The 13,226-nt window shown below is 44.7% G+C and overlaps 1 protein-coding gene across 3 annotated transcripts; it reads right to left on the bottom strand.

Annotated features, from left to right (window-relative positions):
• Positions 1-27: 27 nt before the first annotated feature.
• Positions 28-13,226, bottom strand: LOC308583930 (uncharacterized protein). Of its 3 annotated transcripts, none has more exons than XM_081188403.1 (8): positions 12,347-13,226; positions 10,593-10,808; positions 9,417-9,600; positions 3,715-7,017; positions 2,876-3,067; positions 1,987-2,159; positions 1,223-1,340; positions 28-632 (listed from the first exon to the last, which is right to left on the bottom strand). In XM_081188403.1, the coding sequence occupies exons 2-8, from the start codon at positions 10,796-10,798 to the stop codon at positions 438-440; spliced, it is 4,371 nt and encodes a 1,456-aa protein (XP_081044529.1). In that variant the 5' UTR covers positions 10,799-10,808; positions 12,347-13,226; the 3' UTR covers positions 28-437. The 3 variants fall into 3 exon arrangements, with proteins under 3 accessions (XP_081044529.1, XP_081044531.1, XP_081044530.1); XM_081188405.1 differs by having other exon boundaries at positions 1,987-2,126; XM_081188404.1 differs by having other exon boundaries at positions 12,782-13,226.

Raw genomic sequence — 13,226 nt, 5'->3', positions numbered from 1 at the left:
TTGTTGGACTGCCTGGTCATTTCCTCCTACCCACAATAACCCTGTGTGGTACGTTAGCCTGAGATATAGTGAGAGTCATGGCCAAGCAGCGGTTTGAACCCATGTCTCCCAACTTTGGTATTCTTTCTACTACCTGACATGGGGGGGGGGGGTGAATGGTAGTGAAGTTGAAGCCATCTGAAACAAACAAGATAGGCATATTGAAAGGCAGAGCTGCAACTTTGAGGATAGGAAACAGCTAAGCATGTGAATAATTGTGACCATAGTGGTGAGTACATTTGTGCATTGAACTTGGGCACTACGTCCACAGCAACTATAATGGGCAGACTAAATTATTCTGAGTGTGATGTCTCTTTCCACAAGTTGGAGCATAACCAATGTCAGTAACCTGCTTCTGGGCAGAAACAGCAAAGCATTTAGATTTAGAGCAGTTCTGACTAAGGAGCTGATAGTTCTTGGGTCATGGATGTGAATGTGGGTTCGGTCCACGATCCCTTTTTGCGAAGTCCCAGTTCATCTCTGTCTGAATTTAAAGCTTCCTTGGCCCTGTGCCACCACAGACTTTCCCTCCACCTGCTGCAAAATGCAGCTACATTGGCTTCTTCTGAATTAGGGGCCGGTTGACGCAAACCCTGCAGAAAAGCGAAGCAAGGAAAGAGTAATGCTGTTTGAAAGTGAAACTAATACATTCAGGAAACGGGGGCTTTAGAATTATGCTAAGCAGATGCAAGCAAAACAATTCACAATCTCAGGGTGGTTGACAAGAGATGAGTGAGAAAATGCTCACTTTCCTGAGTATGTCACATCCCAAGATCAAAACACTTAGTTCAGTGCGATGTGAAAAGCCAAAGCAAACCTTGAGTTCACACACTCTTCACTCCTCTCTCGTCTGGCACAGCTGTGAGGGGTCCAGAAGCTTCCACTTTTGCTTAACCACAAGCTAGTTGCAGTGCCACAACTGACAAAATGTGGTTAATTTGAATTGGTGGCTAAAGCCAACTTGAAACCATGGGTTCATATAAACCAGTTTAAAATGACTGGCCCAAGGGTGAATGTAGTCCATGTGAACCGAAAAGGTCTAGACTCTAGCTACTCCTGCCTTGAAGCAACAAAGTGCAGTGAGGTAAGACGAGGGAAGAGTTTCGCTCCCCTCTCCCACATAGTCTTTTTAATGTAAGGACCCCCAAACCCCTGCTTTGTATGTAAATAAAAGGTTACTTACTTTGACGCAAGCCACTTCTGCAGCCTTTAACATCTGAAGAGCTACCTGGATTAGGTTCTGTGCATTGCTCACAAGGTGCTCGGCAGATGACCTGCTTTTACCTGTTGATGCGTTTACCCTTGGAAGTACAGAGAGAAAGCATTATGCAGTGCACCTAAGGTGTGACATGGGGCTTCTATGGCTGGAGGAAGAGGCGTTGAGCATTACTCATGCATTGTTTTCCTGATCTAAACCCTCTAGGGATGTTTTTGGGGTGTTCTATTGATTACTCTTTTATTTATGTAATATTGTAATTCTACCCCAATAAGGCTAGTTCATATCATCCATTGCCAACCATCCCAGTAAACGTAAGGATCAAGGGTGATTTAAAAAAACAAAACTTTAAAATTGACTAAAGAAAGATGATTCACCTTTCCTGGGTACCAGTGCTGAAAAGCCAGCACTGAAGTGCTCAACCAATCCAGTTTACAAGAACAAACTCACAGTAAGTATGTTCACTGCTGCAACTCCCTCCCTCATCCACTAGAATGGGGCTTGGAACCTTTTGCCCTCCAGTCCAGACCATCATCATCCCAGCTCCCCAGGGGGCAGGCAGCTAATGAGATCTGGAGGCTATGAATATCTGGAGGGTCACAGGTTCCTCAGCCCTACACAGAGATATGCAATAAATCTCTCCCCTAGCAATAAATTGTGCCAAGGATAAAATGCAAAGCATGTTATCCTATGGAAAGAATCAGAGAGCATGTTCTGAAAGAGCCAGTTACCTGGAAACGATGCTAAGCTGGTAGCTAATGGTCTTGGTTTGCTCCATGGCATACAGCAGTTCGGTCGCACATCTTTCGTCTAGACAGTTCTTTGCAATGATGCCTGCAAACTTTACCAGGGTTTCCCCTCCAGAAATGATCTGTGCGGCGCAGGAAATGAGTTGTTCCTTGGTCTAAATGGGAAGCAGTTCCAAAAGAAAACCCAAAATCCAACACAAAATCAGCCCTGATATCCACTAATACATTCACACTCTACTCTTTATCCAAAGAACTCAGAATAGGCCTTAAGAGACAGTGTCTATAACCTGCAGCTGAGGAATAATATCATTATAAAGCTCCCTGCATCTGGAAACAGGAGCAGGGAACCCTTGGTCCTCCGGATGTTGCTGAACTACAACTCCCATTGGCTCTAGCAAGCATGGCCAATGTCTAGGGCTGGTGGGAGTTGTAGTTAAGCAACATCTGGATGCCCCAAACCTTCCCACACCACATCTAGAAAGGCAGCAGGTTAAGGAGAAGGGCTAGGTTGGAGCATTCTTCCTGATAGAATAGTTTTCTATGTGGAAAGGGAATGTGGACTATTTAAACATTTCAGCTGAGGTTAAGGACAATGTTGTCCAGAGTGAAACAGGCATCTGAAAGGCATAACCAGCCAGAAGACAGCAAAGGAAAGCAAAACAAAAGGCACAGATGAGCACCCTGAAAGCCAGCTTGGCATATTTATTTAATAGGTGAAGTTTCTCCAGGAGTTTGCACAGCAGAATAACAGAGGCAGCACTGTAGAGAAATGAGAAAGGGCAGAGTCTGTTGAGAAGGAGCAATATGGTGACCTTCTGAGCTTTTGCCCTGGTCTTCTTTCCCAAAAGAAAAAACATTAATGTGGAAGTACCGCGATTGGCCCCTTCCTTTTTAGAAACTTGGCCATGTAGGACATCTGAGTTGTCATCTGCTGGGTGACTTGTGCAATTGGACAGCCGTCGTGCCCCAACTTCTCAGAGTCTCCCGGCGAGGCAGCAGGGCTGACTCTCAAGCTGCGTTCAGACTGACTGGGCTCAAAACCACTTTGCGGATCTTCCCGGGGCTGATGGAGAAAGCAAAAGAGGAAATTCCAGCCTAGAGAATATACAGCATGTCCTCTTGATAAAATGTCCTGTTTCTCTTCAGACCCCAGCAGCAAGTTTATTCTTCTGCTATTGGAAGAAGTAGCGGTGTGGGGGTATTTTTTACCAAGCAAACGCTTGGCCAGTTCTGCATATTTGTCTCCCTAAGCCAGCCCCCTCCCAACCTGGTGCCTCCAGATGTTTTGTATGTTAATCTATCAGCCTCAGCCAGCATGGCCAGCCAGGCAGCAATCTGGAGCTGGGGAAGGGTACATTATCCCAAGGAGGGGAACATGTGGCCTGTGGATGTAGTTGGATTCACAAAACACACGTCACAGAAGAGAAGCACGATAGACTGAAGGGCTAGTAAATAGCCGAGGGAAAGGTGGAGATGGCTTCTGAGCCCCCAAACACAAAACCCATATTTGTTTGCTCCAAAACCCACTTCCCATAAGGGAAACTGGTGAGGCTAAAAGAATGGATTTTTCAGAAAAGATCTTGCAATAAGTTGGAGCAGTTCTGCTCCTCTCACCGTATCCTGATGCTACTCATGAGAAAGCAGTGGTATTGCTGGCAAAGCAAAGCTCAATAACTGCTAAAGAGCTATCGGAGATACGAACCATCTTACCGTTTTGGTAACGTCCCTAGCAAGCAACAGGCCTTGCCCAGTCTTAGGGCCTTTCTGCTTTGGAGTCCCAGGACTCTGGTCCTTTGCGCTACCCAGTTCTTTCTGTAAGGGGAGTTGCAGCTGACAGACAGATTGGCTGGAAGGCATGTGCCCCTCCTTGTTTTGCAAGCACCTCCTCACATGCGCCACAGCCGCTTCACTTGCACCCTTTGTGGACTGAAGCTGTTTCACAAGATAAGCCGCTGTAGCAGACCACTCGTATAAAACACTGTCTCCGAGAAGATGCTCCTTGTCTAGGTGGCTTTGGAGTTCCCCAGCTCTCCTGATCACTTCATCAGTGAGGAGCAGAAGGTGGTCTGCTGTGGAGAGTAAGTTCCCTCTCAGTTCCTCAGAAGAAAGGCTCTCCAGAGCATCACCGACGGTCTTTTTGACCATCTGGATATTTGCCCGGAGCTCATCCGCATTTTTCTCAAAGGCCTCCTTGTCTATTTCGCCCCTGTCTCCTTCACTGCCACGTGGCACAGGCTGGGTTCGGCTGATGATGTTTCGGATGCAACTCAAGTATTCTCCATTGATCGCACTCATCTGAAGCAGAAGGACTTTGGCTGTTATGGCAAGTTCCCTTTGGAGAAGCTCAAAACGAACTAACAAATTGGGGGCAGGCAGCGGGGAGGCAGTCAGAACATCGGCAACTCCAAGCAGGGAGTATGTCAGTATTTTCATCTGCTCCTTTAGTGCTGTAACCTCATGCTTAGCGCTGTGTTCAGCACATGACAGAAGCGACAGCCTGCTTGCTTCCTGTATCCGAAGGGAACTTTCTGATACTGCTGCCAGGCTGCTCTGCAAGCAAGGCAGGTGCTTTGTTTTGGCTCGCAACTCGGTTAAGGACAAGACGTCTCTTCCTATAAACTGGTCTACAGAGTTTAGGAATGCTTGGATGGTGACAGACCACAAGAGGCAATGAGCATCCATTGTCTCCAGCTCAGCTTTGTTGCTGGAGCGGGGCTGATTAACAGCCAGCGCCTTTCCAAGCAAGAGTTTTGTCCTGGCTTGCACACAAATGAATTTAGATTGAACTCGCAGAAAAGTTTCGTGAAGTCCAGGAAGCTGAGGGAGCCCCTCATCGTGTTCTAGATGAGTGGCTTGGCCAGCCAGCTGAACAACAGCCTGCAAAATCTCCGTGATCTCGCCTAACACTTTAGCATCGTCAGAAAATTCGGGAGAGGATCGAACGCAAATTAACTGCCTAGCCAGGCTGTACCAGGAACTTGCAACAACGGTCAGACCTTGCTTAACTGCATCAATTCTCTCTGAGAGCAAAACTGCTGTTTGCTGAAGTGTCTCTGTGCAAGGAATAGAGTTTGCGTCTACCTCTCTGGCTGAGCTAATAAGACAAGGGATTAATGTCACTATTTCTCTGTATTGCAACAGTTCCTCTGACACAGGCAGCTTAGAAACCTGCAAGGCCTCTTTAGCAGCATCCACCCAACAACTGGAAAGCTCCAATAAGTCAGAGCAAGCACTGTTTAGACTTGTGACATTGTGTGTCTTTGTAGCTGCTAGGATCTCGCTGATCAGAGTGTGCATATCAATCCTTCCACTTGCACCTTCAGAAAATAAATCACTGCCACTAGGATTTGGGGAGGAAGAACTGTAGACAGGGATAGACCTGCCTGAGAGCTCTTCAAGTAATTCTGAATTGTTTGAACTACTTTGCTTTGTGGTGCTTTGTGTATCAAGCTCTATAAGGTCCTGGGGAGTGAAACAATCTGGAACATCTTTGAAAATAATGCCGCTTCGAACACCCACCCGAAGTGGGCTGAGAATATCTGGCTGATTGCACTCATCCAGTCCCAGTCTGACACTGCAAGCAGCCTCCATCAAATCTTTTGCCCTCTTTGAATATTCATCTTTGGCTTGCAGACTAGCCATTCTTGCCAGACACTGATCTGCAGCAACCTTCACCTGCGGTATGGCATTTTCCAGTTGCTTAATTAGAACCAGCAGTCCATTCCGGAAAATGGGATCTCTGGCTCTGTCCAGATGTCTGCTAATAAACTCAACAACTTGCACAGCTCTTTTGGAAAGACTGGATGCGTGCTGAGAAAACTCTCCAGACTGCTGCTCCTCTAAGGCCTTTTCACTCCTTGCTTTGTGCTCCACCATGTCCTGCAGACATAATTTGAGGAATTCACGCAGATCAATTACTTTGTCCAAACACATCAGCAGGCTTTCGGTTGTGCTCAACCACGTCTGACACAGGAACTGCAATTTTTCGGGTGCACCCTTACGACCTGGAGGGTGGCTCATTTCACTGAGGAGGGCAGGCACAGCGGCAAGAAGTCTACTCAGATGGTCTACACAACCTTCAATGCTTTGAATGGTTTTCCTTTCGGTGCAGGTGACTAGAACAAAATTTGTCGCTTTGAGCATCTGGTTGGAATGGTTGAAGAATTCAGTAGTGAGAGGGTTCAGTTTTCTTAGGAATCCTCCATTTTCAGCAGGAGAACATGGTTGCATGGCAGCTTCCACCAACCTCTTCATGGGTCCTTTGGTCTCCACAAAATTGTCCAGAACCTGATAGAGAACAGCAGTACGTACTGCTTGATCAAGATTTTCCATCTCTGCTCTCATGGCAGAACATTTCTCTTCTATACTACCCCCTCTCTGGTTTTCCACTGGGAAACCCTCCAATGTGCCCTCCTTTGTGGCAATCATCTTTCTGAACTTCAGGAGGCGATGGCAGTGCTGGACCAGACTGAGCTTCACAGATTCTCTTGATGAGTCAGCTAACAGCATGCTGTAGAATACTAGCGATTCTACAAGGAAGCTTATCTCACCCTCGTTGGACTGAGGTCTGGACAGGAGGCTCAAAACATTGTGCAAATGGTGAGGAAAGAGCCCGGTTCTTTCATGTAGTTTCTTTGTTCCCTTGTTCCTCAGCTGGGAGATCAATTCCTTCACCGTGCTTCTTGCCAAGCCAAAAATATAGCTTTTCGAGACTTCCACTTGCTCATCATCAGGATGCTTTAAGCTGCTGAGTTTTGCTGTGTATAGCATCGGAATGCAGTTCTTAAGGAGCTGTAGGGTTTGAGCCAAGTGCTTCCGACTAGGGTCTTTCAGATCCCAAAGAAGTCTTTCTGTCAGTTTGGTCAGCAGCAACAAAGCCTCCGAAAAGCTGCGGAAAGTGACCAGCATTGTGGATACGTCCTCAGCAGGTTCCAGTACAAGGAGGCAGTTGAAAAGCCAGTGGCCAGCTTGAATTATCTTCCTAACCAGGGCATCATCTTCTGCTTGGAGGACCTAGTAAATTAATTAAGAACGTATGTATTATTATTTTTTAATTGCATTGGAATAATCATTTTGGGTGAGGGAGATTAAACACCACCTGCATTTTGAGAATGTTGATATATAAATACTAGTTATAATGTTAAAAGCACAGGTATATTAGCAGCTTTCCTGTGCTGTCATCTCATTTTATGAAGGTCAGGATTAAAATTAAAATAAAAATAGATTTTAAAATGTCAGCATAGTTGCAATAATCTACAGTGGTACCTCGGGTTACATACGCTTCAGGTTACAGACTCTGCTAACCCAGAAATAGTGCTTCAGGTTAAGAACTTTGCTTCAGAATAAGAACAGAAATCATGCTCCGGTGGCACGGCAGCAGCAGGAGGCCCCATTAGCTAAAGTGGTGCTTCAGGTTAAGAACAGTTTCAGGTTAAGAATGGACCTCCGGAACGAATTAAGTACTTATCCCGAGGTACCACTGTATTTGGCAACTCTTATAATGTCATTATAGCGTCATGCTTTTGTATTATGGGGCTGGAGGAGACTCTTGAGAGTCCCATGGACTGCAAGAAGATCAAACCTACCCATTCTGAAGGAAATCAGCCCTGAGTGCTCACTGGAAGGACAGATCCTGAAGCTGAGGCTCCAGTACTTTGGCCACCTCATGAGAAGAGAAGACTCCCTGGAAAAGACCCTGCTGTTGGGAAAGATGGAGGGCACAAGGAGAAGGGGACGACAGAGGACGAGATGGTTGGACAGTGTTCTCGAAGCTACCAGCATGAGTTTGACCAAACTGTGGGAGGCAGTGGAAGAAAGGAGTGCCTGGCGTGCTCTGGTCCATGGGGTCACGAAGAGTCGGACACGACTAAACGACTAAACAACAACAATAGTGTCATTATCCTAAACGCAGGAATGGGGAACCTCAAGCCCAGAAGCTGAACGCAACCCTCCAATCTCCTCTTTCTACCCAGGCCACATGTCTCATTGTTCCTGCTTAGTACCTTGAATGCTTTGGCCCAGCTAGAATGTGTCCTTAAACTCAGACAATGCCTCTTGCTTGCCTGGATAAAGAAAAGAGAGGGGTGTGCGAGTGGGTGCAGAAACTAGCTGCTGTACAAAGGGAAAAATTACATCCATTGCTCCACCCATTTTTGCATCTGGCCCCGCCCACCACCAGCATGTGGTGGTGCCCAGAAGGTTGCTCAGAAGGGAATGTGGCCCCCTGGGTTGAAAAAGATTCCCCTACGCTCTCCTAATGTTCCAAAGATGGGCTTTCATTTTCATATATTACCTATATAATATTATTGCAAGAAAAAAGTCGTCATGCTGTAGTTTGCATGGCCACCACTAGGTGGCGAGGTGAACCTCAGTGTGACAACAACAGGTGAAGTGCGCAAGCAGGTAGGCAGGCCTTGCCATGCTCCCCCAGTCATGTTGCTGCTGCCACTACTCGCCTGCCCATCATGAGCAACATGAATGATGACTGTAGCATACCTTCCACCATTTCTCCGATGAAAATAGGGACGCCCTACTCCATAAAAATAATAACAATAATTTTATTGTATATATACCCTGCCGATCTGATGGGGTTGCCCCAGCCACTCTAGGCAGCTTCCAACATAATCAAACATTTAAAAGCTTCCCTATACAGTGGTACCTCGGGTTAAGTACTTAATTCATTCCAGAGGTCCGTTCTTAACCTGAAACTGTTCTTAACCTGAAGCACCACATTAGCTAATGGGGCCTCCTGCTGCTGCTGCTGCTGCTGCTGCTGCGCCGCCAGAGCACGATTTCTGTTCTCATCCTGAAGCAAAGTTCTTAACCCTAGGTACTATTTCTGGGTTAGAGGAGTCTGTAACCTGAAGCATATGTAACCCGAGGTACCACCGTACAGGGCTGCCTTCAGATGTCTTCTAAAGGTTGTATAGTTAATGATCTCCTTGGCTCGGGGGTCGGATAACTCCATACCCTCCAACATTTCTCTGATGAAAATAGGGACGTCCTAAGGAAAAGTGAGACATTCTGGGATCAAATCAGATTCTGGGAAACAGGGACGGTCCCTGGAAAACAGGGACACTTGGAGGGTCTGCTGCAGTCTCTAGTAATATAAATACAAATTCACAGTGCAATGAAGTCTGAGCATGTATGTAAACACTACAAGCTTTGTTCCTCCCTGATGAGCAGCATGGTCCACCAGTTACGGCACCCTGCGCCCACCAGGGTGATACTGCAAGGCCTGCCCCCAACTCCCCACTGACTCAGGAAGAAGGCCTAGGGTATGACGCCATATAGAAGAAGCCTGAGGTTGCAGCCAGCAGTTTGTCACAATTAACTGTCGAAGAAGACATCACTGAAACACTGGTGAGCGAGCCCGTTTGTGTTTAAACACACTGGAAAGACGTTTGTCGTACTTTTATGGTTTCCACGAGGATCCTTTTTGCAGATGCAGCCAATTCCTCTAGGCAGTTCATGGCATCAGGTTGAATAAAAAGCTTCTGAGCAACCAGGAGGATGTTTTCTCCAGAGATCAGGAGAGATTCCGCTGCGGGTGCCATTTCCCGCTTTAGCACCTCATCATCGGATTCTTCAGCCAGCCTAGAATCAGGCAGAAGATAATAATAGTAATAACAACAACAACAATAAATATTATTATTATTATTTCTACTCCGCCCTCCCCAGCCAAAACAGGGCTCAGAGTGGCTAACATCAAATACATAAAACCAGGCAATCCTGGTCTCTTGTGGCAGAGCATTCCACCAGGTGGGGGCCAAAGCCGAAAAGGCCATGGCTCTGGTGGAGGCCAGTCTAACCTCCTTGAGGCCTGGGACCTCCAAAATGTTATTTGTTATGTACTGAAGTTCTCACCCTGGGCCAGCAGGGGGATACTGTAGATAGTTTTCACTCAGGTCCACATATGCAAATCAGGGATTGAAAGTGACATTCAGTGGTTGGATAGTTACAGAAAGTTGTTACAGTTGCGTTGTACTGGAGCTCTATATAAGCAGGCTGGCTGAACCCTTCAGTTCAGTTCTGTTCTGGCCTGTGAATTAACAAGAGCTGTTTGAAGAATCGCTGTGTCGTCTGATATGTTCACCCACAACTTAACATTATTATTTGCAGACTGTAAGGTCCTCCATGGGGCATACCAGGAGAGGCGGTCCCGTAGGTACGAGGGTCCTAGGCCATATTGGACTCAGCTCAATAACTCTTTTTCTAGAAAAATAGCACTGGAGCCAGCATTGCTTCCTCTGATGGCTTAGCAACAGTGATGGATTAGGTGTCCTTAGGAATGCCTGATAAGTGCTGAATCATGAGAGATACCTCCACAATTTGCATGCTAACTTTCTTCAGAAATGGCCAACTGACTTTTTTGTTTTTGTTTTTAATGAACGTTAAGAGACTGGAGCCACTGGTGGTCTTGCGCCTCTCAAAATCCTATTCTTTCTACCCATCTGTTGATGGCCCTGCAGGACAACTTGGCAAGCCCAGTCCCTGACTTAATATATGGGGGAATTTGGATGGCTAGTTGGTTGGTTTGAGCCCAGATTTCAAACTGAACTATTTTACTTTTAAAAAATAAATATTACCTCCTTGCAGTAGAGGAAAGCTGTCCAGTAGCTTTGGCTAATTCCTCCGCTGCCTCCTGCAAACCAGCCAAACCTTCACGATTCACTTCTCCCCATTGTACTGCTATAATTAAGTGGTAAAGTTCAGCAACCATGGGTGAAATAATTCTCTCGGTGGATTTGGTGTAAACAACAGCAGTGATGTCATACAGAGAAAAAGGTTCCATTGCTTCGGTTCTGGAAATAGGAAAACCACTGTTACCTAAGTCAGTTCTGCAATGTAAACAAAGGGGTGTTAATACAGTATAGTTACTAAAGTGCTCGCCCCATCCCCCAAATAAATTTGAAAGAAACAAATAGGCCTAGGATTAAACTAAGTTATAATTAAATAAATGGGATCTAGAATATTAAGAAAAGTTAATAAGATGGATTGTAATTGGAAATTGTTTTAGTTTAAGAATGATATTGGAAAGCTGTTACTTTCAACCACAAGGAAACTCAGAAGGGAGGGACTAGAGGAAGTCATCCAAGATGTTTAAAAGGTTGGATTTGTAAAGAATTAAATTTGTTGTTATTGTTTATCTGTTTATTGTTCCTTTTTTCTTTTTTTGTTCATTGACGTATTTTGATGTATTTTTCTTTTTTTCTGTTTTTGTGTGTCATTCTGCTTTGTGGTTTTTGTTATAATTGTGGAAAATCTAATAAAATTTAATAAATAAATAAATTTGAAATTCCAGAGGTCGGCATATGTACTTCCTGTTTCTGTGTCATGAAAGAGCACTGAGGACTTACTACATCTTTGTAATCACAGCTTATTTACCAATACAGAAACAGATCACATTGGTTAGCAGGCAGAAGAACTACTAATTCTGCTTCAGATCCCCAAGGACCAACTGCATTGCAGGAATATCTCAGCTGTAGCTGAAACACTCAGCTGAAAACCCTCCCAACTCTCTCTTCTGACGCTATACATATTTCTGCCAGACTCTGATGAGCAACACAATGCTGATATGGTATGTTACTCCTGTTTTAATAAACTTACCATATCAACATTACCTTTTAGCAGTACCTAACAATACTTAACTGCCATATTTAGTGAGGATTCATGAATTTAAAAAATATAATTGTAGAGATATTTTCCCCTATTAATTTCTGCCAATCAACACATTAGAAGATTAACAGATTTAGAGTGAATCAGCAATTCTGACTTGTTAACTGCATGTGTTAATTGGCTTACCAATGTGTAATATCTGTGTTGTCAACAGCTCTTTTTGTGAATGGTGACTGTTAATAACCTAACAATTGCCAGCTGTTCTTTTCTACATTTCATTTCCTCCTTACCTGGCTGTATACATTTCCTACCCATCCCTAACTATGTGGGTCTGGCTGTGCATGTGATTTGTGATACACACGCACACACACACACACACCCCACTCAGGGTGACATAGATCTGAAGAAAAGTGTCGTGGTTCACACAAACGCCACAATAAATTTGTTAGTCTTTAAAGTGCCACAATACTATCTGGGAATTTTTGCTGAGACGTACTAACAGAGCTATCCCGCCAGAAGTTGTTAATCTGCCATATGCATGTTTTAAATCGAAATATTAAAAGTTCTGATAGGCTCGGAAATAGCTATGCACATATAATGAAATCTATTTTCAGAGTGGAAGGTAAAAACATGTGCAGTCCCTCTTTTTTATGAGAATCATTCAAACACACCCCACACACCGCTAGAACGGACACCCACACATGAAGGAAGAGTGATAACTTACGTATGTTGCTGCAAAGGGGGAGTCTATTGGTTTCCAAATGCACACTTCTCATTAATGGACTAGAAATGGCAGCTTTCATAAATAATTTATCTTGGCTTGTTTACAAGTAATCGGAACCATCGGCAGATGTGATGCCTGTCATGGCAACAGGCAGTCAGCTGATCGGGGACCTGACATCACTGTCAATGGGTCTGGCTGGCAAATCATGGTGAACCTGTTAAGAAGGCAAACCTCCCACAGCTACCAGACCTCACGCCTGATGTCTTAGGAGATCTGAACCATAAGGAGTTGAGGGACAGGAAAAAATTGAATTCTTATATGACAATGGTAGAATGAGACAGAGAGGTGGAGCATGTCTACACCGATGTACAGAGGTGAGGGAGAATTTTAATTTGGTTCACACTTAAAGGCAAATCTACTTAAGTCTCACTTTACCTGAAGCATTGCACAAATTGAATCACAGACAGCTTTCAAAATTTGCACTTCTACAAAAATTTCACTGCAGTTCTGAAGCCAAGGAATGTGCACAAACATTCAAATGCTAGGGTAAAGTGTTTCAGGAAAAGGCATGTTGGTGAAAACTGCATACGAAAATGAAAACCGATTTGCAAAAATGTGTTTACGCCATAAAATTGCATGCAAGAATGTTTCTATTAGGATAAATTCTCACTGAAATGCTGGCAAGTTTTCACTGGGGCTTTTATTTTTTCTTCCCCCAAAAATTGCAAACTGATGTGGAAATGTGGTGAACCTAACTTTAGGCTGGAGAAACAAGAAACTGAGAGAAACTGAAATTGACAGGCTTCCTCATCCCCTCCAACAGGAAACAGGTCCATCAAATTTCACTGGACCTGAAGTTCAAGCTGATACAACAATCATT

Source organism: Podarcis bocagei (assembly GCF_964188305.1).
Source record: "Podarcis bocagei genome assembly, chromosome: 3".
Taxonomy (NCBI): Eukaryota; Metazoa; Chordata; class Lepidosauria; order Squamata; family Lacertidae; genus Podarcis; species Podarcis bocagei.
The sequence above is the reverse complement of the archived record's forward strand: the minus strand, read 5'-3'. Positions and strand labels throughout refer to the sequence as shown.

Coding starts and splice junctions, on each gene's coding strand:
- LOC308583930 (XM_081188403.1), bottom strand. CDS start 10,798: ATGGAACCTTTTTCTCTGTATGACATCACTGCTGTTGTTTACACCAAA. Junction 7,018..9,416: donor TCCTCGTGGAAACCATAAAA/GTACGACAAACG, acceptor TTAATTTACTAG/GTCCTCCAAGCAGAAGATGA. Junction 3,068..3,714: donor CTAGGGACGTTACCAAAACG/GTAAGATGGTTC, acceptor TTTCTCCATCAG/CCCCGGGAAGATCCGCAAAG.